Source organism: Anarrhichthys ocellatus, unplaced genomic scaffold, assembly GCF_004355925.1.
Source record: "Anarrhichthys ocellatus isolate YVR2014 unplaced genomic scaffold, GSC_Weel_1.0 scaffold48, whole genome shotgun sequence".
Lineage (NCBI taxonomy): Eukaryota > Metazoa > Chordata > Actinopteri > Perciformes > Anarhichadidae > Anarrhichthys > Anarrhichthys ocellatus.
Window position 1 is genome coordinate 1,864,760 of NW_022280078.1, and position 22,285 is coordinate 1,887,044.

The 22,285-nt window shown below is 40.1% G+C and overlaps 1 protein-coding gene across 1 annotated transcript; it reads left to right on the forward strand.

The window, feature by feature from the left end:
* Positions 1 to 1,456: 1,456 nt before the first annotated feature.
* On the forward strand, positions 1,457 to 20,950 carry LOC116395673 (complement C3-like). Its single transcript, XM_031869733.1, has 42 exons — positions 1,457 to 1,574; positions 1,785 to 1,980; positions 2,145 to 2,307; positions 2,518 to 2,612; positions 2,940 to 3,028; positions 4,214 to 4,296; positions 4,387 to 4,474; positions 4,680 to 4,782; positions 5,016 to 5,136; positions 5,401 to 5,516; positions 7,933 to 8,079; positions 8,376 to 8,475; positions 8,592 to 8,686; positions 8,809 to 9,000; positions 9,170 to 9,325; positions 9,622 to 9,751; positions 10,576 to 10,644; positions 10,951 to 11,071; positions 11,186 to 11,274; positions 11,384 to 11,523; positions 11,926 to 12,138; positions 12,342 to 12,405; positions 12,528 to 12,617; positions 12,791 to 12,997; positions 13,654 to 13,729; positions 13,862 to 14,021; positions 14,135 to 14,230; positions 15,283 to 15,433; positions 15,971 to 16,056; positions 16,448 to 16,525; positions 16,623 to 16,778; positions 16,905 to 16,967; positions 17,102 to 17,183; positions 17,308 to 17,356; positions 17,489 to 17,579; positions 17,725 to 17,814; positions 17,900 to 18,002; positions 18,179 to 18,268; positions 19,195 to 19,287; positions 19,404 to 19,487; positions 20,324 to 20,468; positions 20,698 to 20,950. Exons 1-42 carry the CDS (start codon positions 1,498 to 1,500, stop codon positions 20,837 to 20,839), a joined length of 4,779 nt encoding a protein of 1,592 aa, XP_031725593.1. The 5' UTR covers positions 1,457 to 1,497; the 3' UTR covers positions 20,840 to 20,950.
* The last annotated feature ends 1,335 nt before the right edge of the window (positions 20,951 to 22,285 follow it).

The following is a 22,285-nucleotide window of genomic DNA, read 5'->3' on the forward strand; positions in this document are numbered from 1 at the left end:
TTGAAGAAGTCCTGACGTGCAGAACAAAGACACGGTGTGGCTGCTCTTGGCGAGATTGGGTCTTATCAGAAGTCAGAAAATAAGAATGAGTCAACCAGAATAAAAATTATGCAAAGAGATTTTTACACAAGAGTCACACAGAGTTGCTGCTTTTATTTACAAGTATATCTTTTTGTGGCAGGTGTAGAATATTAGAATATAATTCTCAAGCAGATTTACATTACTGTTAAATGTGAGCTTTAAAGGGTAAGAGAGCTGAGATCAAACCTTAAATCAAAAATGAGAAATAACCTTTGAAAGTGTAACAACAAAATGTAAAGCCTGAATTTTGCCTGATGCGTGTTCAGTGTCAACAATCCACTTTCAGTTTCTAATTGATTGTCCACAACATGTGTATTATGCAATGCATGTGATTTAAAATGCTGCAAAAGTGTTCCACAACAGTTAAATGGAGTAAAAGTATCACTAGCCTACAAACTTAAAAATACTTGCAAAAAGAGTGACTATACTGGACTTACAATGCGTAGAAATAGTTTGACCTTTTGGGACACAGGCTTACAGTTATTTGCTTTCTTTTTGAGAATTAGATGAGAAGATTGATACTATTTTGTTTGTGAAATACGAAGCTACTGCCAGTTAGCTTAGCTTAGCAAAGACTGGAAACATGGAGAAACAGCTAGTCTGGCTCGTCTAAAGGTAACAAAACTAATCTTTCAGCACCTCTGAAGCTCACTATAACATGTTATATTTTGTTCATTTAATCAGTAAAAAAAAAACAGAAGCAAAAACGTCACAATGTAGTTTTATGGGGAGTTATGTACCGTGTGTTGTCACTTCCTGGAGTCTTGTTGTTACCATGGGGTTGACGGACATAGTGGTTGCGCTATGCTAAGCTAATTGTCTGATTGTGGTAGTGCATTTTCTAAAAGATAAATTCAGAAACTGTAAATATATATGGATTTTTTTCCTATCTGAACAGTCAAAAAATCAACTTCAATAACTTCGACTTACTTCTATTTAAAAAAAAGATTGTCACCGGACAAAAGTCCATGTTGTTGAAACTCCACAAAGCTCTGCCAGAAACTTTTCCCAGAAATGACTCAACATGACTCTAACCTGAGTAGTAGTTGTGTGCATGTTTGTTTTTGTGTAATATGCTGATTTATCAGGTCCAGAACAAGATTTAGAAGGAACTCAAAATGTCCCGAACAAGAGAAAAGTAAACAAAGGTGTCACATTAGAAAACATCTGAAGCAGTTTTGCTGTGATGTTGCAGTGAACAGTTTATTCAACTGTTTATATCCTCATTGATTTTCTACTGTTTATCTTCTTCTTCAGAGCACAGACAAAGTTTATCCAAACTCAACAGTTTCTCAACTGCTGATGGGAAATAATGATAACGATAATGTGTGTTTGTGTTCATACATGCGTGCAGAAACACAGGGGTGCAGTACAGTGACGGTCTCCATTGACTGCGGATCAGGATCAGTTAAGAGGATGAGTAGGACTCTGCTGTGGCTGGTGGCCTCTGTGGCCTTGGCCTCCCTGACTTCTCTGGCTGATGGAGCTCCATTGTAAGTAGACCTAACTTTCCTTTAAACACTGCCCCAGGGTTTGAATTCATTCACCCAAAACAGAGCTAAAATATGCAGTTTGTTCATCTGTTTATCTTCCTGATATTCACATTATTATTGGTTGAACTGTAATGGGAGCAAGAACGATACACAGTGACTACAGAATATAATTATTACTCCGTATATTCCTCTCTCACCGCTGCTCTGCAGGAAGGTGTTGTCTGCTTCCAACTTGTTGCGTGTAGGTACAGCCGAAAATATCTTTGTGGAGTGTCAAGACTGCACTGGAGCAGACATCAATGTTGAAATCAGCGTGATGAACCATCCAACCAAAAACCAAAGGCTGGCAACTACATCTGTGACACTTAGTGATGCAAATAACTTCCAGCAGCTTGGACAAATAACGGTAATTTAAATACCGTCACTATATATGTAATTAAGTTATTATATTGGCTTCATTTTCTAACATGGCCACAAATAATCTATAAATGAATCCAGAAATGCACATGATGTAGACCACCCTACCCCTGCTACTGATGCACTACTGGTGTCTCTTCATACTGGTTTCAGATCCCTGCTGGAAACTTCAGTAAGGATGCCAGCATGAAGCAGTTCGTGTACCTGCAAGCTCAGTTTCCTGACCGACTGCTGGAGAAAGTGGTCTTAGTGTCCTTTCAGTCCGGGTACATCTTCATACAGACTGATAAGACCCTCTACACCCCCAACAGCAGAGGTGGGTTCAAATCTGCATCAGTGCTCAAAACACACCTACTTCTGTGAGAATATCTTTAAGTGTCATTATTGACGTGTCATTCAAATTGAATGATTTTATTAAATTACAGTGACGTGAAAGAACCCTTTTTTTCAAAACGTTTTTAAACTGTCACATGACCGAAAAGAGATACACCGTTCAGCAAAATGAACCTCTTTCTCTCTCTGTCAGTTCTTTACAGGATGTTTGCAGTGACGCCTCGTATGAAGCCAGTAGAGAGGGATGATGCAACCCAAACTGATGCTGCTATTTCCATCGAGATTGTGGTATTGTGATTTATCTATGATAAGTACAGAATTGAAAGTGATATCATATAATAAGCCCTATCTGGGAGTACAAATACATGTATATCTCCCTCTAGTGGTGGATTTGCGCATTAAAGACAGCCTTTTTCCTTCAGTTGAAGACAAACACATTTTAGAAATAGCTGAAAAAAGTGTCAATATCATACAGTCTATGGTCAATATAGACGTTGAAGAGGATGGCGGATTGTAGACAAAAGACATACTTAAAATATTTCATGGATTTACTGAATTAATTTGTAACTTACCACGGCTCTCTGTTAATGGTTATTGAAAATTGTTAATTTTTAGACCCCTGAAGGCACCATTTTACCAATTCATTCAGTCCCTTTGAGATCAGGGATCCACTCTGGAGATTACCAACTTGCTGAAATTGTCAGGTTAGTAGTGTATCTTGTTTAAATTACATTTTCCATTTTTATACATTTTGTTGTTAAGTGGTGTATTTACAATCTGGATACATATGGATAGCAGGTAAATTCATCTCAAAACATTAAAACGTCAAATCATTTAGGATTATGCAAAGTAGCCTATATTTTAACATGTTTATGTTGCACTTTTTACAATTAATTTCCATGTTGCTAATTTAGTGTTTGGACAGCAACTAAATAGAAGTATGTAAGTCATACAGTGTATAAAGTGTGGAGACACACTGAATACCGAGACTTTTCATTTGAGCCAATTATGATCTTCCGATGAATTAAAGAATACTAGTTCAGCACAACTGGATGTAGGAAAAGAGACATGAACTGGAGAAAAGAGTTGTGTTAATGTAACTCCATTTGCTAATGTTATAAGAGCCTGGCTGTGATAGTAATATATCTTCAACGTGTTGTTGGGAAGATTTTCACATAGCTCATCTTCACTAAAGCAAGATCTAGATACTTTTGACCTAACCTGTATCTGTGCTATATAATTGAAAAATATGAATTTGATAAACCAACATTTTGGTATATAAAATGCATTACATGACATAATTAAATGAGACAGCAGGCAAACAGCTAAGATAAACTAGACCTGCTAAAAGGTCAACTAGCTTAGCTAGCAGAGTAGCAGCAGCTGCCATCTTTGCTTTTGAGTGGAAAATCTAGTGTTACTCTGGAAATCAGTGTGTAGTAAATTTGAGCAAGAGTTTGACATTTTGGGAAATAGCTCATGTGCTTTTAGGCAGAGGGTTACTTAGATGGGAAGAGTGTTACCACTGTTAGACACGAGAGTGGTGATGATCTTATTTAACTCTCCAATGAAATGTTAAACTCTTCCTTTAAACTGAAGATCAATTTTTCTTTTAAGATCCAAATATTGATTGTTAAGGGACAGAAATACATTTAATCCGTAACTAAAACTAATCGGCCTAAGAAAGCACAAGTACTACACCCTTTCTATCTCGTGCAAAGGCAACCTGAAAACTAAAAAACCTTTTCTTGCAGCTCTGTTGTGTAGGCCTACATCTCAATTTGTGTAAGATGTAAATATGTATATATAACTTCACGCAATCTAAAGTCTGTTCCTGTTTCAGTCTCTAAATTATCAATTTAATTGTGTGTGTGTGTGTGCGTGTGTAGTCCAGGACTGTGGAAGGTGGTGACAAAGTTCCACAGCAACCCACAGCAGAGCTATTCTGCAGAGTTCGAGGTCAAAGAATACGGTGAGTCCTTCATTACCTGCACAAACCTACAACATTCACACTTATCTTTTACCTGATTGGACACAAAATAAAATGTTTTCCATTTTGCAGTGCTGCCCAGTTTTGAGGTTAAACTGACATCTATGAGTTCCTTCTTCTACGTGGACAGTGAAGAGCTCACCGTCGACATCAAAGCTGTGTATGTGAAGGTTTTTGTTTTGTGGATTGAGATATCAGGTTTGATTGGTAGATTGATTGCAGGAGGAAAACTAAAGGGTTTTGTCCAGAGGTTGTGTTTGGGGCTTTAGCTTTTTTTTTTTTTGTCTGGTTTGTGTTCGTTTGTTTTAGATTTCTCTGTTTTGCTTCATTGTGTGCTTTAACATGTCCCTGTCTTGTGAGTTCAGATATCTGTTTGGTCAAGAGGTGGATGGGACCGCCTATGCGGTATTTGGGGTTATGCAAGACGGTCAAAAGAAAAGCTTCCCAAGTTCTCTTCAGAGAGTACAGGTGAGCACATTCTTACACTTTAGCTGTATTTTATTTATGTTTTGCAAGACTCTAAAACATGAAAAATGTCTATAATTTCCTTTTATTCATACATCTGCAGTTATTTTAGCTAAATTGTTACATTTCCATCTTCATATATTATTTATTTAGGATGTTCAGACATAAACAGGCTTTCCACTGACTTTACCACTGTACTGTATTTGAAGATGCATTTTTAAATGATGTCACATTAGGTTGAGAAAGGTAATGGAGTGGTCACACTGAAGAAAGAGCACATCACATGGACTTTCCCAAACATTGCTGAACTGGTGGGGACTTCCATATTTCTGGCCGTCAGCGTGATGACGGAGAGCGGTAAGAAAGAGAGACTGTGTGTGTGTGTGTGTGTGTGTGTGTGCCTTTTCAGTGTGTTTGATCAAAGTAACCAACTAACTACCACCAGTATTAGAGTCTGAAAATCTCCAAACAATGAGAGGAGAATAGAAAATAAAGATATCAAGATAACATTTTTGTATCCGTTAATCAAGATGAAAATCAGGAGATGTCAAATAAATAAAATAAAATACTCTTGTGATCAGTGTTTGTGTGAATGTGTTTGGTTTCTGTATCAACACACAGGTAGTGAAATGGTGGAGGCAGAGTTGAGAAGCATCCTGATTGTCAAATCACCTTACACCATCCACTTCAAGAAAACACCCAAATATTTCAAACCAGGAATGCCCTTCGATGTTGTGGTAAAGTACTTATTTACATTTACATGAATTGACAGCCTATGTATGGCTTATGGCTTGGCACTTGTTTTACACATTTTTTTCTCGGACAGAGATGGTGATTTAATAATAATAATAATATATTTTATTTGTATAGCGCTTTAAAAGGCACTCAAAGACACTTTACATGGTAGAAACAGAAACAATAAAAGCATTTATAATAAGAACAAATATAGATAACAGTAAGGAACAACACGAAAAAAAAAAAAAAGAAAAAATAAACGTAGATAACTGACTTTACAGGTTAAATCAGATTTAAATAGGTGAGTTTTAATTGCAGTTTTGAAAGTGGCGATTGACGGACAATGTCTGAGGTGTTGGGGGGAGGGAGTTCCAGAGGGAGGGGGCAGCAACGGAGAAGGCCCTGTACTCCCAGGTCCAATGCTTGGACAGAGTAGGGGGGGTAAGGAGGTTGGCGTTGGCGGATCTGAGGTTGCGGTTGCGAGCGTAATCAATGCAGGAGGTCAGAAAGGTATGAAGGGCCGAGGTTATGAAGGGCTTTGTAAGTGATGAGGAGAATCTTGAACTGGATTCTTTGCTGTATGGGGAGCCAGTGGAGGTTTTGAAGGACTGGGGTGATGTGATCTCTGGTGTGGGAGTGGGAGAGCAGACGGGCAGCTGAGTTCTGGATGTATTGTAGTTTGTTGATGATTTTGGTGGATGAGCCGTACAGGATGCTGTTGCAGTAGTCCAGTCGAGAGGTGATGAAGGCGTGGATGAGTGTTTCAGCGGCTGTGGAGGAGAGGGAGGGGCAGAGACGGGCGATGTTTTTGAGATGAAAGAAGACGTTCAAAGGAGAGGGTTTTCAGATTGCATCCAGGTTTTTATATCTGTTAGGCAGTTGGTGATGGTGGAGTGGGTGGTGGGGGTGATGGATTTGGTGGAGATGTAGAGCTGGGTGTCGTCAGCATGGCAGTGGAAATGGAGACCATGGTGGCGTATGATGTCGCCAAGGGGGAGCAGGTAGAGGATGAAGAGGAGGGGACCGAGTACTGAACCTTGAGAGACTGGGGCTGTGTCAGACTTGAATTTGTTGATACTAATGAACTGTTCACGGTCGGAGAGGTATGATCTGAACCAGGAGAGGGCTGTGCCAGTAATGTGGAGGGAGGACGGAAGGAGTGGTTGATGGTGTCGAAGGTTGCACTGAGGTCGAGTAGTATTAGGATGTTGAGGGAGTGGTCATCAGAGGAGAAGAGGAGGTCGTTGGTGACTTTGATCAGGACAGTTTCTGTGCTGTGATGAGATCTGAATCCAGATTGAAATGGTTCATACAGTTGGTTCGAGTCCAGGTGGGTGTTGAGTTGGTGGGCAACAGTGCGTTCCAGTATTTTAGACAGAAAAGGAAGATTGGAAATGGGTCTGTAGTTGTTGTGGATGTCAGGGTCAAGGCCAGGCTTTTTGAGGGTGGGTGTGACTGAGGCGAGTTTGAGGGTGAGAGGAACGGAGCCAGTAGACAGGGAGGAGTTGATGACAGAGAGGAGGTGCGGGCGGAGGGCCGGGAGACAATCCATGACTAGAGTGATAGGGTCCAGGTCACAAGTCGGAGTCTTCATGCCAGAAAGTGATTTATTGAGATCTGAGGGGGAGATGAGGGAGAATCGGGAGAGTGACCGGTCAGTTAGTGGGGGATTTACAGATACAGGGTTGGACATGGCGGGGCTGGAAGTGGCCAATTGGTAATAGATGGTATCAAGTTTTGCTTTGTAGAATGACAGGAAGGAGTTGCATTTCTCTGCTGTGGAGGAGTGGGAGGGACTGAAGGTTTGAGGAGTTTGTTTATTGTAGAGAAGAGGACCTTGGGGTTGGCGGAACCAGAGTGGATGATGCCAGAGTAGTAGGTGGAGCGAGCAGAGTTGATAGCCAGTTTGTATTGCTGTATGTATTCCTTGTAAGCTAGGGTGTGAGGCCGGTTTTGTTGGAGAGTCGCTCTAGTCTGCGTTTCCGGGATTTCGTGAGGCGGAGTTCAGTGGTGAACCAGGGACAGTGTGGGTGCAAGAGACAGTTCTGGTTCCATTTTATCAAATGGCTATATTTCTACTTAAATAAAAAACATTACAGACAACATTACAATACTGAAATAAGTCACTCTGAGAACAGATGGCAGTATATCTTATTGTGCAAGTCAGATGCTGCTTCATGCTCTCTTCATAACTGTTATTGATTAGATCAATGTTTTGTCGTGGACTTTCATTATGATGTTAAAGCAGATTTTGACAAACAGAAAAAAGGCTATCAACCCATTGGGTCACCATGAACTGTCATGATACTTAGAACTACGAACTACTCTAATAACATGAGTTTAACCTTTAAAATGATGTGTTTCAATGAGACGATTAGTCGATTTCTGATGTTCAGCTGTTTGTGTTTCTGATGGCAGGTTGAAGTTGTAAATCATGACAGCAGTCCGGCTCGAGGCTTGAGTGTGGTGGTGGATCCAGGCCAAGTGCAGGGCGTGACCGCATCCAATGGCATAGCAAAGCTTTCCATCAATACAGGGGCAAGGAACCCACGCTTTACAATAACTGTAAGTCTCTGAAATCTTTTACCATTTTTGAATTTCAGCTTTTGTTGGCAAACATTTTTGGCGTTCACTTGAAGAGGTGAAATCAAGCCGAGCAGCTCCCTGTTATTGGTCATCTGTTTGCACTTTTACTGTACAGTATGTCACAAGGTGAACTTCATCTTGTCAGTGTAATGTCTGTTTGTCATTCTATTTAGCAGCCATGATAAGTTGAGATAGGAAAGACTTGGGGCTCTTCAAGTATTCTTTATTGAACTGTGTGTATATGCTTCCCTGTGTGTGTGTGTCTTTATTTACAGGCAAGGACCAACGATCCTGCTATTGGCTCTGAAAGACAAGCATCAGCCTCCATGGTAGCTTTCCCATATACAACACCGAGCAATAACTACATCAACATAGGTGAGGGACATCCTGACATATAACATCAGATGGTAAAAAAAAAAGGAGATAGCAGTGGAAAGTGTGCACCATGCACTACATCTTTTGGGTAATATGACAACATGTCATATTTGCAGGTGCGGATACCGCGGAGCTGAAATTAGGAGACAACCTGAAAATCTACCTCATGCTCAACCGGCAGGAAAACCATGACACTGACATCACATACCTGGTGAGAGATGTTTTACACCTGTGCATGTGTGCATATATATTACTCTTTTGGTTGCGTTCCTCTTCGTGTGTAAAAATACAGTCATGGCTGATAAGTGCTGATGTTCAAATCTGCCTCCCTAGATCTTGAGCAAAGGTCAGCTGGTGAACAATGGCCGTTACAGGACAAGAGGTCAAGTTGTGATTTCCCTGATAGTTCCTGTTACCAAAGAAATGCTGCCATCGTTCCGCATCATAGCCTACTACCATACCAACGGCAATGAAGTGGTATCAGACTCTGTTAGGGTGGATGTCAAGGACTCCTGCATGGGCTCGGTGAGACACGCAATACTGATGTAGTAGAGTTTAAGTGGGCAAACAAAACACCCACACACAAGCTGATGAAGTTATTTGTAAATTTCTCAGACATATTTTTTGTGTATGAAACTGCTTAAGCAAATACAGAACTGCATGTCTCATTCACTGAGCTCCCCTTCACATTCAGCTGAGGCTTGAATCGTCAACAGCCACACCTTCCTATGAGCCCCGCAAGAGGTTTGCTCTGAAGGTCACAGGAGATCCAGATGCCACAGTGGGACTGTTGGCAGTTGACAAAGGCGTTTACGTCCAAAACAACAAGCACCGTCTCACCCAGAAAAAGGCAATTTCTTTATGTCATATTTATCTCTTAAAATATTTGAAAGGGGTTTCATTTAAAAAAAAACTATGTATAAAAGAAAATTACACACGTGTTAAATTTCACGTTTGTTAGCTTTTGGGTTCAGATAATATCCGGTGTAAATTTGTCCTGCAGCTAAATTGCGTTGCATGAGTTCATGTGTACATATCAGATCCATCATGTGAGTTTATAGATGTGTTTGTTTAACTTGCATACTGTAACCATACGTCTTGTTTGTGTGTGTGTGTGTGTGTGTGAATGACTTCCGACCTGCTCAGGTGTGGGACATTGTAGAGAAGTACGACACAGGCTGCACACCAGGTGGAGGGAGGGACGGTATGCATGTGTTTTACGATGCTGGGCTGATGTTTCAGTCCAACGCGGGTTCTGGGACACCCTACAGAACAGGTGACACTAATTTACGCTCCCCTTCCCTGAACATTGTATCACTGAAATATCTCTGATTAGGAGAAGTGGGCACTGTAACGTCAGGAGAGGTCACTAGAGCAGGCTAGGGTGGGGTGGTGCAAGGGAAACTAACAAAAAACAGACAAAATCAAAAGGTTCTCAGAATAAGATCCCGTTTTATTCTGATTCTAAAAACAAACAAACAAAAAGCATCCAAGCGGAGATAATAGTTCATACAATAAACCTTTACTCATCGCTAGTGTTTTTTAGGAGTAAGCATCTAGTGGACAGTAAAAACGGCATCTTAAACCAAATTGCAATATATTTCTTGCTCAACTTTTTCAGTATTTTGACATGTAAATAGATTTCAGAGACATTGTTTCGTTGCTGTCTCGTTTTTTAATTCTTCAGGGCTGTGAGCAACACAAACAAAGAGCCACACATGGCACATGAAGCCAAAACTATCTACCAAATACTACCTGACGTAAGTGAGATAATATGATTTTGGTTGAACAGACGCTTTGAGGCATTTCCATTTGAACTATTGTGACTGCCACATTAGGTGATCATGGTCCCTCCCTTATTTCAGGGGTCTTAGAATATTTCCTTTAGCATTTTATTATAATAAAGCATTTATACGTTTTAACATTTCAACAAATGGATGTGCAATTGTAGATCAAATTTTCTCACAGCCTCACCCTGTCCACGTTGCCAACCAGATTAATGACCTCACTTTGATTTAAAGAGATTCACATCAATTATACCAAGCACAAATCAAGTTTACGTCCCACCTTTTAAAGTTAAAAACGTGTCTGTTTTTCCAGAATTGAAATGTCCGGCCCCCAGTAGGAGGAAACGAGCCACTACGATCATGAACGTCACAACCAGTTTAAGTAAGAACCACGGCTCTAAACTCCCCAATAAACACATCATCAGTCATCTTCAGTCACTCAGTTCTCACGATGTTTGTCGTTGGACAGCTTGTCCCATTGACTTTCACTGTTCCCGTCTTTGCCATGCTATGTATTAGTAGACAGATAAAAGTGAGGTGAAACTGTTTTTACTTCATACTTTCTTCTAATCGATCTAATCTGTGCTTCTACTTTTTCATACTGAAGGGAGAAGGAGCCGTCTTTTCTTGTCAGTTTTCCCCCTCCCTGTCCCATTCAATTTTAGTAACATTTTTAATGACACTTTAGGTGAGGTGGATGACAACAGTTACATGGACAGCTATGAAATAATTTCTCGCACCAAATTCTCTGAGAGTTGGCTGTGGTTAGACATCAAACTGCCTGCTTGTCCTCGACAAACACCTAACTGGTGAGTCAACTGAAATATGCACAGACAAAATATACTGATAACTTCACACTGACACCACTAGAATTTAAAGCTACCCTTTACCTCTCAAAGTGTTAACCCTTTTCTATGTTTCAGTGACACCACATCATTGACGAGAAATGTTATTTTGCACGACTCAATCACAACCTGGCAGTTCACTGGCATTAGTCTGTCACAAACTCACGGTGAGGATTCAGTGACTAAAACCTGTAAACCTCTCCCATCCTTTACACCTCTCTCTCTCTCTCCCTTTTTTCTCATTCATCACTTGTATTTATCCCTCTCATCTTAAAGGAATCTGTGTTGGCGATCCCTTAGAGGTACTTGTCCGGAAGGAATTCTTCGTTGATCTTAAGCTGCCGTACTCTGCTGTCCGTGGAGAGCAGCTGGAAGTTAAGGCAATCCTCCATAACTACAGCCCCGATCTTGCCACCGTAAGTCTGTGTTCCTCTGCTCTGGTGTTTCATGCCAGAGCCAATGAGATCAAGATATTATTTCTCTTAGCGATTTCAAACAAAAGTGCAAAAACAACAGTAAATATTGGACTGACATACAACGAGTGCCACTCAAAGAAATAGAACGAATTAACTCGTCTTTGATGAATGGTGGTTGGTCCCCAGAACTGGGACAATCTGCCTTTCCATTCTCAAGTTCAAATTGATCCCAAAGGAAACAATATAAAGCATTACATTTCTTCAAATTAGGAATGCATCATTGGTAGGTGACCTAAAATAAAACTGATTACTATGATCTCTATTATCTGCTCAATTGGGGTCTTCATCTTTGACAGTGACATATACTTCATTCTCTTGCTCCATCTTTGTCCTGTTTTCAAGGTGCGTGTGGATCTGATTGAGGAGGAGGATGTGTGCAGTGCAGCCTCTAAACGTGGAAAGTATCGTCAGGAGGTCAGAATTGGGCCCCAAACTACACGCTCTGTGCCATTCGTTGTTATTCCCATGAAAATAGGACAATACAGCATTGAGGTCAAAGCAGCTGTTAAAGATTCATTGCTCCATGATGGAATCAGGAAGATGCTGTGGGTGGTGGTAAGGGAAACATCGATCTTCCGTGTTAAAGTCAGCATAGGGAAACACACATCAGTTGCTTAACCTTGATGCATATGTGTACTGTATCAGCCTTTTCAAAATGAAGAGAAGATTTTAAGCCATATTGTATTTTGTTACACACCAGCAGACTACTAAAATATTGTTGTGAGTTGTAATGTTTGTCCTAACTGTTGTTTTTCCAGCCTGAAGGTGTACTGGTTAAATCTTCTCAGATTATAACTCTAGACCCCTCTACTAAAGGTGTAGGTGAGTTTACCCATAAATAGCTATATTATATAGTAATTTGGTAATATTGTGTTTTTATCACTTGCGAATTGATCATCACTTGCGAATTGATCCCCCAACTTGCCCACTGTTTGTCCCTTCAGATGGTAAACAAGAAGAAACTCTCAACAGTGGAATTCCTAACAAAGATTTGGTTCGAGACACACCTACTAGCATACATATCTCTGTGACAGGTGAGATGTTATGTCATATTTGGGCGCGTTATGTCACATAGTGCTTGTAAAATGAACTGTTATAAATTGGCATTGTTCTAATGACTACCTCACTGGTTGTGGGGGACCTTTGCATGTTTCTTTGTGTTGATTTGTAACGTTTCGTTTTTTTCTGTTTGTGTGTGTGACTGCAGGGAGAGAACAAGTTTCTGCACTGGTGGAGAACCCCGTTAGCGGAAACTCTATGGGTAGTCTGATCAGACAACCCTCAGGCCCTGGAGAAACGAACATGATCCACATGACTCTACCTGTCATTGCAACAACTTATTTGGACAAAACCAACCAGTGGGAAAGTGTGGGCTTAGAGAAACGTAGCGAAGCCCTCCAACACATCAAGACTGGTAGGTATTGACACAGATACCAAGAATCTTATTGATGCCCCTCTGTGTAGGATTTTTAAGTTTCTGATGTTGCAGAAGTGGTATGAAAAATAAAAACAGTATGGCAGAGACAGCAATGCATGTTACCACTGCCCCAAGCAGAGACACTAAGTATTAGTGGTCTGAATGCAATACATAGACTATATAAGTTGAACTACAACCAAAAACATATCCCAGCAGAATCATTTAAAACAGTGATTCTCAACTGGTGGGTCGCGACCCAGTTTTGGACCCGTTTTCAGTGGGCCTTTGCCTGAAAAAGAAAAAATCCTGTGCTTTTATTTTGATGGGGATTTTTTATGCAGTGGAGTGCCATCTATTCACACTCCTTAACATGTGTGGGACGGGGACTGACAGGAACAATTTCTCTGCACAAGAGAGCTCCCTACTACTATGACTGCAGAGGACATTTTCAGCTCGGGTTCAAACTGCACCATCTTTTCATTTGAGAAGTTGAAAATTTTTCCTTGATTTGGGTCGCGGCTTGTCATTAAGGGGTGATGGTGGGTCCCGCAGCCAGACCACTTGAGAACCACTGATTTAAAAGATGCAATTATAACAGGAGAAAAATGTAACGGGGCTCCTCAGACTGGTTGCGTGTGCTTGTTTGTGTCCAGGCTACCTGAACGAGCTTGCTTATCGTAAAGATGATGGGTCTTTTGCTATGTGGCCCAGCCACAAAAGTAGCACCTGGTGAGGCTTTCAAATATCCAAGAACTCATACAAATGTTTCCACTTCCTCCTTTAACCTAAATTCTGACTATGTGGTGATGGTGTATTTCATGTGCAAATAAAGGAAACTAAATGTCTCCTCTCCTCTCTCAGGCTGACAGCCTATGTTGCCAAGGTGTTTGCCATGGCCAACAGTCTGGTGGAAGTGCAAAGCAAAGACATCTGTGACGCTATTAAGTATCTGATTCTCAACACGCAGCAACCTGACGGCTTTTTTAGAGAAGTTGGAAAGCTGTTCCTCATAGAGATGATTGTGCGTGAACTGATTTTATTATCGTCAATAACAAAATAACAAGATGGAAACAATTTGATGTCACTGGCTAAAACCTTATATAATTCAATATGTTTGTGTCCCTACGTGTGTAGGGTGATGTTTGCGGCACAGATTCAGATGCCTCCATGACGGCCTTCTGTCTCATTGCCATGCAGGAGTCACGCACACTATGTGCTGCCACTGTTAATGTCAGTACCTCATCTCCATACGATGTTTTTTTCTTTTCCCTCCACTGCTTTTATTTCTTAATTTTTAGATTCTACACTAGTGATGGACAAACAACGCTTTCTGACGATGAAGCAACTCGTCATTTGCAAAGTCTCTTAGTCACTGTCGTGACTCCTAATAGAGCTTTCCGTTCTTGCACATGCAGTTTACAGTAAGGACAGGGCAAGTTTACTATTCAAAATACTTGGGCTCTTCATTTCACACAGGGTTCGACAAATTCAGTTTGCATTTCTAGCCACTGGCAGATTTGGTCAACTGTAAATAAATACCTAATTAAGCTAACATTGGCTCTGTGAGTTGGTTGAAGAGGATATTGTAGTGCAATGTAGAGCTAGTTAGTCCTTGCATTATGAGTATGGTTAGGAAAAATGTTCAATCAGACTTGTTTCATTCTAATATACATACATACGTGTACGTATACATGTTTATATAAATTCTAATAACTTGGCTGCTTAGCTATATTTGTAACGTAAAGCTGTCTTCGGTAATGTTTGCTTGCGTTGCTGGAGTTCCTCAAAAACAATAAACAGCTGCACAAAACACCTTCAGTCGGGAAATACTACGTATTATTTCTTAGGTAATGAGAGTAATGTTTCTGGAGGTAGTGTTACAAAAAACAGTTTGAATACTGCTTCAGCAGGTGGAACGACCTGTCGAGTCTAGTTTCAGTTGCTAACCCAAAATAGCAATTGCTGGGAGGGGTTTATCGAATGGTCAATTGTGCTGAAATGACTCTTTCGAAGCATGTGACACATTCAAAATGGCAACATTTGCTGCCAACCCTTGGTTTGGCATTTCCATGGAGCATTAAATCCACACTCAAATAGTAACTGTAACTGTGGGCGCCTCAGACACAGGCGAGGGAGTTGAGACATTCCGGACTCGGCTAATGTCCCAGGATCAAATGTTACAACATTCCTGAACACAACGGGATATTTAAAATGGATGGATTACTGTTATCCGACTGTTTTCTCCTCACTTTCCTTTTTCCTTGCTTTTTTTTTCCATCCAGACTCTGCAAGGCAGTATAGACAAAGCAGTGGTCTCTCTGGAAAGCCGTCTGCCCAGCCTCACCAACCCATATGCTGTCGCCATGACGTCATATGCCCTGGCAAATGAAGACAAACTGAACCGGGAGATCCTCTACAAGTTTGTTTCCTCAGGTGTCGTCACACAGCATGATTCTTAAACTGATTCTATGTTGTAGTGTTTGGATATTACACATGTACTATTCATTTCTACAATAGGTTTATCAGAGCCCGACCAACACAATGGTATGTTGGGCAATATTATTGGGTAACTTTTGCTTCATGCAAAAATGTCAAAGATATGTTTTTAAGTGATTTAGAAACAGTTTCTCATTTACATTGATTGTCCACCAGATTAGACAACTTTATTGTTCAGCTATATAGTGTCCTGCTCAGTACATATTTTTGAAACAATTTTTGAACTACACATTTGTATGTGTGAAAACCAAATATCAAATTTTTTATTTCTGCAATATCAATAATCTGTATTGTTCTTAATAATCTTCTCAGTTGGGCTCTTATGTAGAAAGATAGAAAGATTAGTTACTTTTTTTTAAATTGAGGACATTTTACTTCTATAACATTAAACACGTTGAGACGAGGGATTGGGGAATTATCAGTGTTCAAGGTACAGCATTGTAATAACAAGCTATTTGTGTGCGTCTTCCTCAGACTTATCTCACTGGCCGACACCTAGGGGACGTGTTTACACTCTGGAGGCCACAGCTTATGCTCTTCTTGCTCTGGTCAAGGCCAAGGTGAGCACGTCCCACTTGTTTGGGTTTTACCAGGATGTCATGCTACAAAAAACATACAACTCAGTCATCCTCCATGTTGCCTCACTAAAAGGGTGGAGGGTTTGGAAACAAAAGTCAATGAAATGTTTGTCTCATTTATGCCAATGCCTTGAAATATTGGTTTCAAGTTTCAAGTAGCTGCTGTTTGGTTGTGCCATAATAGGAAAAACTGATTTAGAAGCTCTATGGTAGACTTGGAAACTTAAGAAACTGGCAGGTTACAATCTAAAATACAACTGTACCAGAATCAGGACATCTCTCTATTTTAATTCAATTAATAATTTTTTTGAATCAATATGCAACCACAGACCACAGGAAATGTCAACCATTTACTTTCCTTATGTTAATAAAGGCCTTTGAAGAAGCCAGACCTGTTGTGAGATGGTTCAACAAGCAGCAGAAGGTGGGCGGAGGCTATGGATCGACCCAGGTAACACTGACCTCTCTCTGCTTCTTGATACCTCCATCCTATGTTTACTTTATTGTTTTATTTCTAAGTCTTGGTTTCTCACTCTTTTTCTCTCTAGGCTACCATAATAGTGTACCAGGCAATAGCAGAGTACTGGGCCAATGCTAAAAAAACAGAGTATGATCTGAATGTGAAGATCATGTTGTCGGGCAGGTCAAGGCCTTACGTGTACAACTTCAACAGGGACAACCACTACACCACCAGAATAGCTAGAGTGAGAAGACACACAAACAAACTCTCTGTGACTCAATATCACCACTCCTGATGTTTCCTGTAGGTTTATTCTGCTGATCTTTGACCGTGTGTGTGTGTGTTTGTGTGCATATTTAAATTCGCACAGATCAATGACATAAACCAGAATGTGACAGTGACTGCCACCGGCTCAGGAGAAGCAACGTTGACAGTGAGCACAATATGTTTTCAGATTCTGAGTTTTATCATCTGTTGATTGTTGATTTGTCACCAAATACATTTTTAACCTTCTGTGGACTTTATTTTTAAGACACATTTTGCGATGCACTTTTATCTATGTGACAGATGGTGTCGCTGTATTACACTCTGCCAAAAGAAAAGGAGAGTGACTGTGAGAAGTTTAACATGTCTGTGCAGCTCCTCCCAGGTAATGTGGTGCGCTCCCTCTCCTTCTGTTTATTTGTTGTCATTTTATCAGTTTGTTGCTGCCAAGTTCCTTAACCTTATGAGAAACGAATAAACAAAATACTCAATTACTTTTGCTCCTGCAGAGAGCATGGATGAGGATGAGAAGATATACAAGCTGAGAATTGAGGTTTTGTGAGTACAATAAAGATGTCATACTGACCAGTGTTACAGTAACATGGCTATACAGATCATCTTCTAACATAATTAACATTCTTTCTCTCCATCTCCTTTATGCCATTATTTGTCTGTCTATTCTTTGTGTAGGTATAAGGACAAGGACAGCGATGCATCCATGTCAATCTTGGTTATTGGCTTGCTAACTGGCTTCACTGTTAACACAAATGACCTGGACCAAGTAAGAACTGACAGATACATGTATACCCACATACAGTTCAGTCAAGTTGTTTATTAGGAGAAACAAGTAGTTTTATAAGGTTTAGAAAGTTGTCTGACAGTGTGTGTGTGTGCGTGTGTGTGTGTGTGTGTGTGTGTGTGTGTAGTTGTCCCGAGGACGTGCTCCCACCATTGCGAAATATGAGATGAACACAGTCCTGTCAGAAAGAGGCTCACTCATCATCTACCTGGACAAGGTAAGACATCCCTGTTTCCTGCCTTTACAGTTTTTCTCTCTGCCTTGTTCTTTGTGTGTTATCCCCACCTTACCTTTGTCCACAGGTTTCTCACTTACGACCCGAGGAGATCACTTTTAGGGTCCATCAGAAGCTGAAAGTGGGCATCCTTCAACCAGCTCCTGTGTCTGTTTACGAATACTATGACCGTAAGTCACTTAGAAACACATGATGCTTCCATGTACTATACTGTCAATAGATGTCGGAGTAGACAACACTGTGGATGAGCAGTCGATATTACATTTTCAAAGTATTTAATGTGAATGTTCTGATGTACTGGAGCTACCACAAACTCCTTTTCAAATATCTTTATTCACCATTGCAGAAACACGTTGTGTGAAATTCTACCATCCAGAGAGGAAAGCTGGAATGTTAATGCGTCTCTGTATAAATGATGAATGCACATGTGCTGAAGGTAAACAAGATGATGTCAAACTACTCTCACTGGACTGAGCTGCATTTTTAATCATTCGAATTGGGTTTTTCATCGGATAATGCTAAAATTACAAAATTGTTTTATTTGCTGATATAGAAGAAAAATAGCTGACAGAATCAAGAGAGAAAACATTTTTGGCTAAAAATTGATTCAAATTGAATGACTTTTCGTCGACGAAAACATTTTGAGTTGTTGACGAAAACTATGAAGGATGAAAATGCCTAAAACAAATAAGCATTTTCATCTAAAGACTAAGATAAATGCTGCATTCACGTGCAATCAGGCAGACGGTAGACAGATAGTATTTTAGTGGATGAGAGCAGAACAGTAAAATCAGGTAAGACCGGCAGAGAATACTGTTAACGGCAGACGGCATTGCTGTCCACATTTGCGACCGAATTTACAATCAGATGTTGTGTAGCTCCCTCACAGAAATACAAAGTTGTTTAACTTTCCAATAGAAAATTAAGAGAAAGCTGCATTTTATAGTTGTATGCATTACAAGAATAATTACGTAAAATAGTGGACATGAAATACTTTTGTTTAATATATTTTATTCCATCACCACAGCAACATATTCCGTATGACTGTTGGTTTGTTTTTCCAGTGCCGTCCAGAAAGTGTCCGTCTGCTTCTACGTTCTGCCTGATTCCATGTGAATGCTGAATAAGACTAAATATAAAATAGCTTCCAAAATGAACACTGGTTTACAGTAAATCACCAGATTGTAACATAATGATCAACTTTTTGTCAGACAACAAGCACCTGTAGGATCAGAGCATCAGTCTAGCTAAATAATTAATTAAATTGTGATTTAGGTAGAGCTTCACTCGCCCATCAACTCTCCCTCTCACATCCACGTGTATTTATTTTATAGGGTCATCAGTCATGTTTTTACTTTGCAGAGAACTGCAGTATGCAGAAGAATAACAAAGTCAGCAATGATCAGCGCACGGCTACAGTCTGTGAGACTGAATTGAACAATAAAGTAGATTTTGGTAAGTGAGCGTGACTGCATTTATAAAGCACTTTTATACAAAAAAATGTTTGTTGGTGTGAGTAAGAGACTAGTATAAGTAACTCCGCTAACAATCTGCAACTTGTCTGTCCTAAGTGTACAAAGTGGGACTGGAAGAGTTTAGAGAAGGTTTGTCCACTGATATTTACAAAGTGCGGGTACTGCAAGTCATCAAAGAAGGTGGGTATTTATAATTTTGGGACATGTAAATATTTGCTTTCTGTCAGAGAGTTGGATGAGAAGACTGGTACTACTCACATGTTTGTAAAAAGCCATCCAAATTAGCTTGCATTGCCAGGTAACAAGCAGACACTCCAGGAAGTTACTGGTTGGTTCTAGCCAAGAAATATTACAGTACAGTCTGGCTGCATCTAGCGGTAAGGTTGCAGATTGCAACCAACCGAAACTTTTCCCGTGTGTCAAGCGTGGTGGCCGGCGTGAATGGCTCCATCTGGAGTGTTTGGTTTGTCCGTTCTGGGCTACTGTAGAAACATGGCAGTGCAACATATTGGACGCAATTAAGAGGACCTGCTCTCTATGTAGATATATTGTAAACGGTTCATTCTGAGGTAACAACATGATTATACTTTGAAGAAAATATACCAATTAATGCCAATAGATCGCCTTAACAGCTTCACACTGGCCCTTTTAAAAGGTTAATTGTAATTTTAACAATTTATTTTTTGTATTGATTAAACAGTATATTAGGGGTGCTAGTAGGTAGATTTTGTTATCTTTGTACAGAGTCAGGCTAACTGTTTCCAGTTTTTATGCTAAGCTAAGTTAGCCGGCTGTTGTCTGCACATTTGCTGTACAGTCATGAGAGTGGTATATCAACAGAGGTATCAATCTAACTCTCTGCAAGAAATCCAATAAGCGCATGTCCAACTATTTTGTGAAGCATGATTCCACTGTGGCACTGGGAATATGTGACAATACATCACTGTGTTGTACTGCACCTTTAGCGCTGTGTTTAATCCTTACCTTTTCTATGTTCTCTTATATTTTGATTACAGGAAGCAAGGATGTGCGTCCTCTGAATGAACTGCGCACATTGCTCAGTTATCCATACTGCAGGGAGCCGTTGGATCTGAGAACAGGCAAAAACTACCTTATCATGGGCACATCCAAAGATATTCACAGATATGACCAAGACCAATCGTAAGCTTGTTCTTTGTGTGAAAGTGTGTGTATTGAAATGTTTTTATTGCTTTCTACTACTAAATCAAGTTAGCCTTTCTTGTTCTCTTGTTTATGTGTTTCTGTTGCTATCGACAGAGTAAATTAACGTAAAGAAGGAGGGAGGAGGCTTTTTCATGTTATGTTCCATCGTATTGCAGATAGCTGTTCAGATTAAGAACCAATGCATTTTTCCCTTTGCTCTCCTCAGGTATCAGTATATGCTCGGAGAGAGAACCTGGATTGAGAATTGGCCCACCAACGCAGAGTGTCAAACTGACGAACACAGACCTACCTGTTTGGGCATGGCGGATATGATCCAGCAGTACCTAGTCTTTGGATGTCGCGACTAAACAAAAATACAGTGTTCTTTTCAGATTTTGGATTTTCATCCTTAATATGTAAAACTTTCCCTGCTATGGGATATAAGGGCCTACAATATTGCACTGTATTGATTAAAAGTGAATGGTCTCAATAATTCTGTCTTCTTTACAGATTAAAGTTATTACTGTTATGTTGGTTATGGTAAATGCATGGTAAAAAAACTTAAAGTAGAAGTTTCATAAAGTTTGATTTTGTTGAGCGAGCTCAGTGGGGTGATACATAGAAAGTTAAACAATACAGAATGAAAAGAACAGCTCATATAGATCAATTATTGAGAACTGCAGCAGTAATAAACTGGCATTTTCATCAAAAAAGTCATCAATTTATCAGTATTGTTGACAGAAAATGGATATGACTATATTAATCAATGAACAGATGTATTCCTACTGTGAGACACAAAATATCCAACTGTTCAATTTCCCAAGAAGAAAACCTTCCCTTTCATCTTATGGTGCATAATTACATTATCTATTTGCATTTGCTAATCTAGTCATAGTCCTATTTGCTGTTTTTTAATTATGTGGTGATGGTCTTCTAGTGACCAAAAACATTTGTTTTGAATTCAACATTGTGGAAAATACACTTATCTGCTTTAATATATAAAGTTAGATTGATACTAGTCTCACATACGTAGTTAGAGCCAGATGGCTCTTAGCTTAGAAAAAAGGCTTAAAGCAAATGGAAAGCTTGGTTATTAACAAAATAAATCTTGTTTATTTAGACCATACACAAAAACAACTGTAAAATTGTTATTTATATGCTGTTACTTAGACTTGACAACCAGATGCTTGGCACAATAGCTACCTGTATTTACCATGAAGTTGGCAAGCAACCTGTGGAGAAGTCACAGTTTCTGATTGTTTGTTCACAACAACCTCATATAACTGTAACTTGCCGTTCCAGACGGATTGTCAGTCCTGCTTCATGCAGGGCTTAAATCCTAATCTGAGGTGCTGTCAGTAACCCACCTTGGTTTTTCCAGTTTCTAGTATTCCTACCCGCTCCTCTTTGATGCCAGACGTTGAGTAGGTTGGCTCTTCAAAGGTCTCCTCTTTTCTGAGGCCTTCCTCATTACTCCTTCTGGTCCTTTTAGCAGGACATTCTGGTCCTCGGAGATTTCGTCCCTGCTCCTATTTGTGGAGGAGTTACAGAAGGAAGTTGAGGGAGTCAACTCTTCAGAGTTCTCCTCCTATATGAGAATCTTCTGACGACTCCAGGACTCAGACAAAGAGCTCCATCCTGCTGGATGCCCTCACTGCTACAAAGAAAAAAGTCACCAGATGCGACTGTTTCCAGATGGGTTTGTCAGTCCTGCTTCATACAGGGCTGAAATCCTAATCGGAGTCGCTGTCATCGTCCCACCTCGGCCTCTTGGCCATTACCTTCCAGAATCTCTCGCCGCTCCTCTTTCCGGA

Excerpts from the sequence above, each read along its gene's own strand:
- LOC116395673 (XM_031869733.1), top strand. The coding sequence starts at position 1,498 with ATGAGTAGGACTCTGCTGTGGCTGGTGGCCTCTGTGGCCTTGGCCTCC. Across the intron at positions 17,184-17,307 it reads GTCTGTGCAGCTCCTCCCAG|AGAGCATGGATGAGGATGAG; the intron begins GTAATGTGGTGC and ends TTGCTCCTGCAG. Across the intron at positions 18,003-18,178 it reads TGTTTACGAATACTATGACC|AAACACGTTGTGTGAAATTC; the intron begins GTAAGTCACTTA and ends TCACCATTGCAG.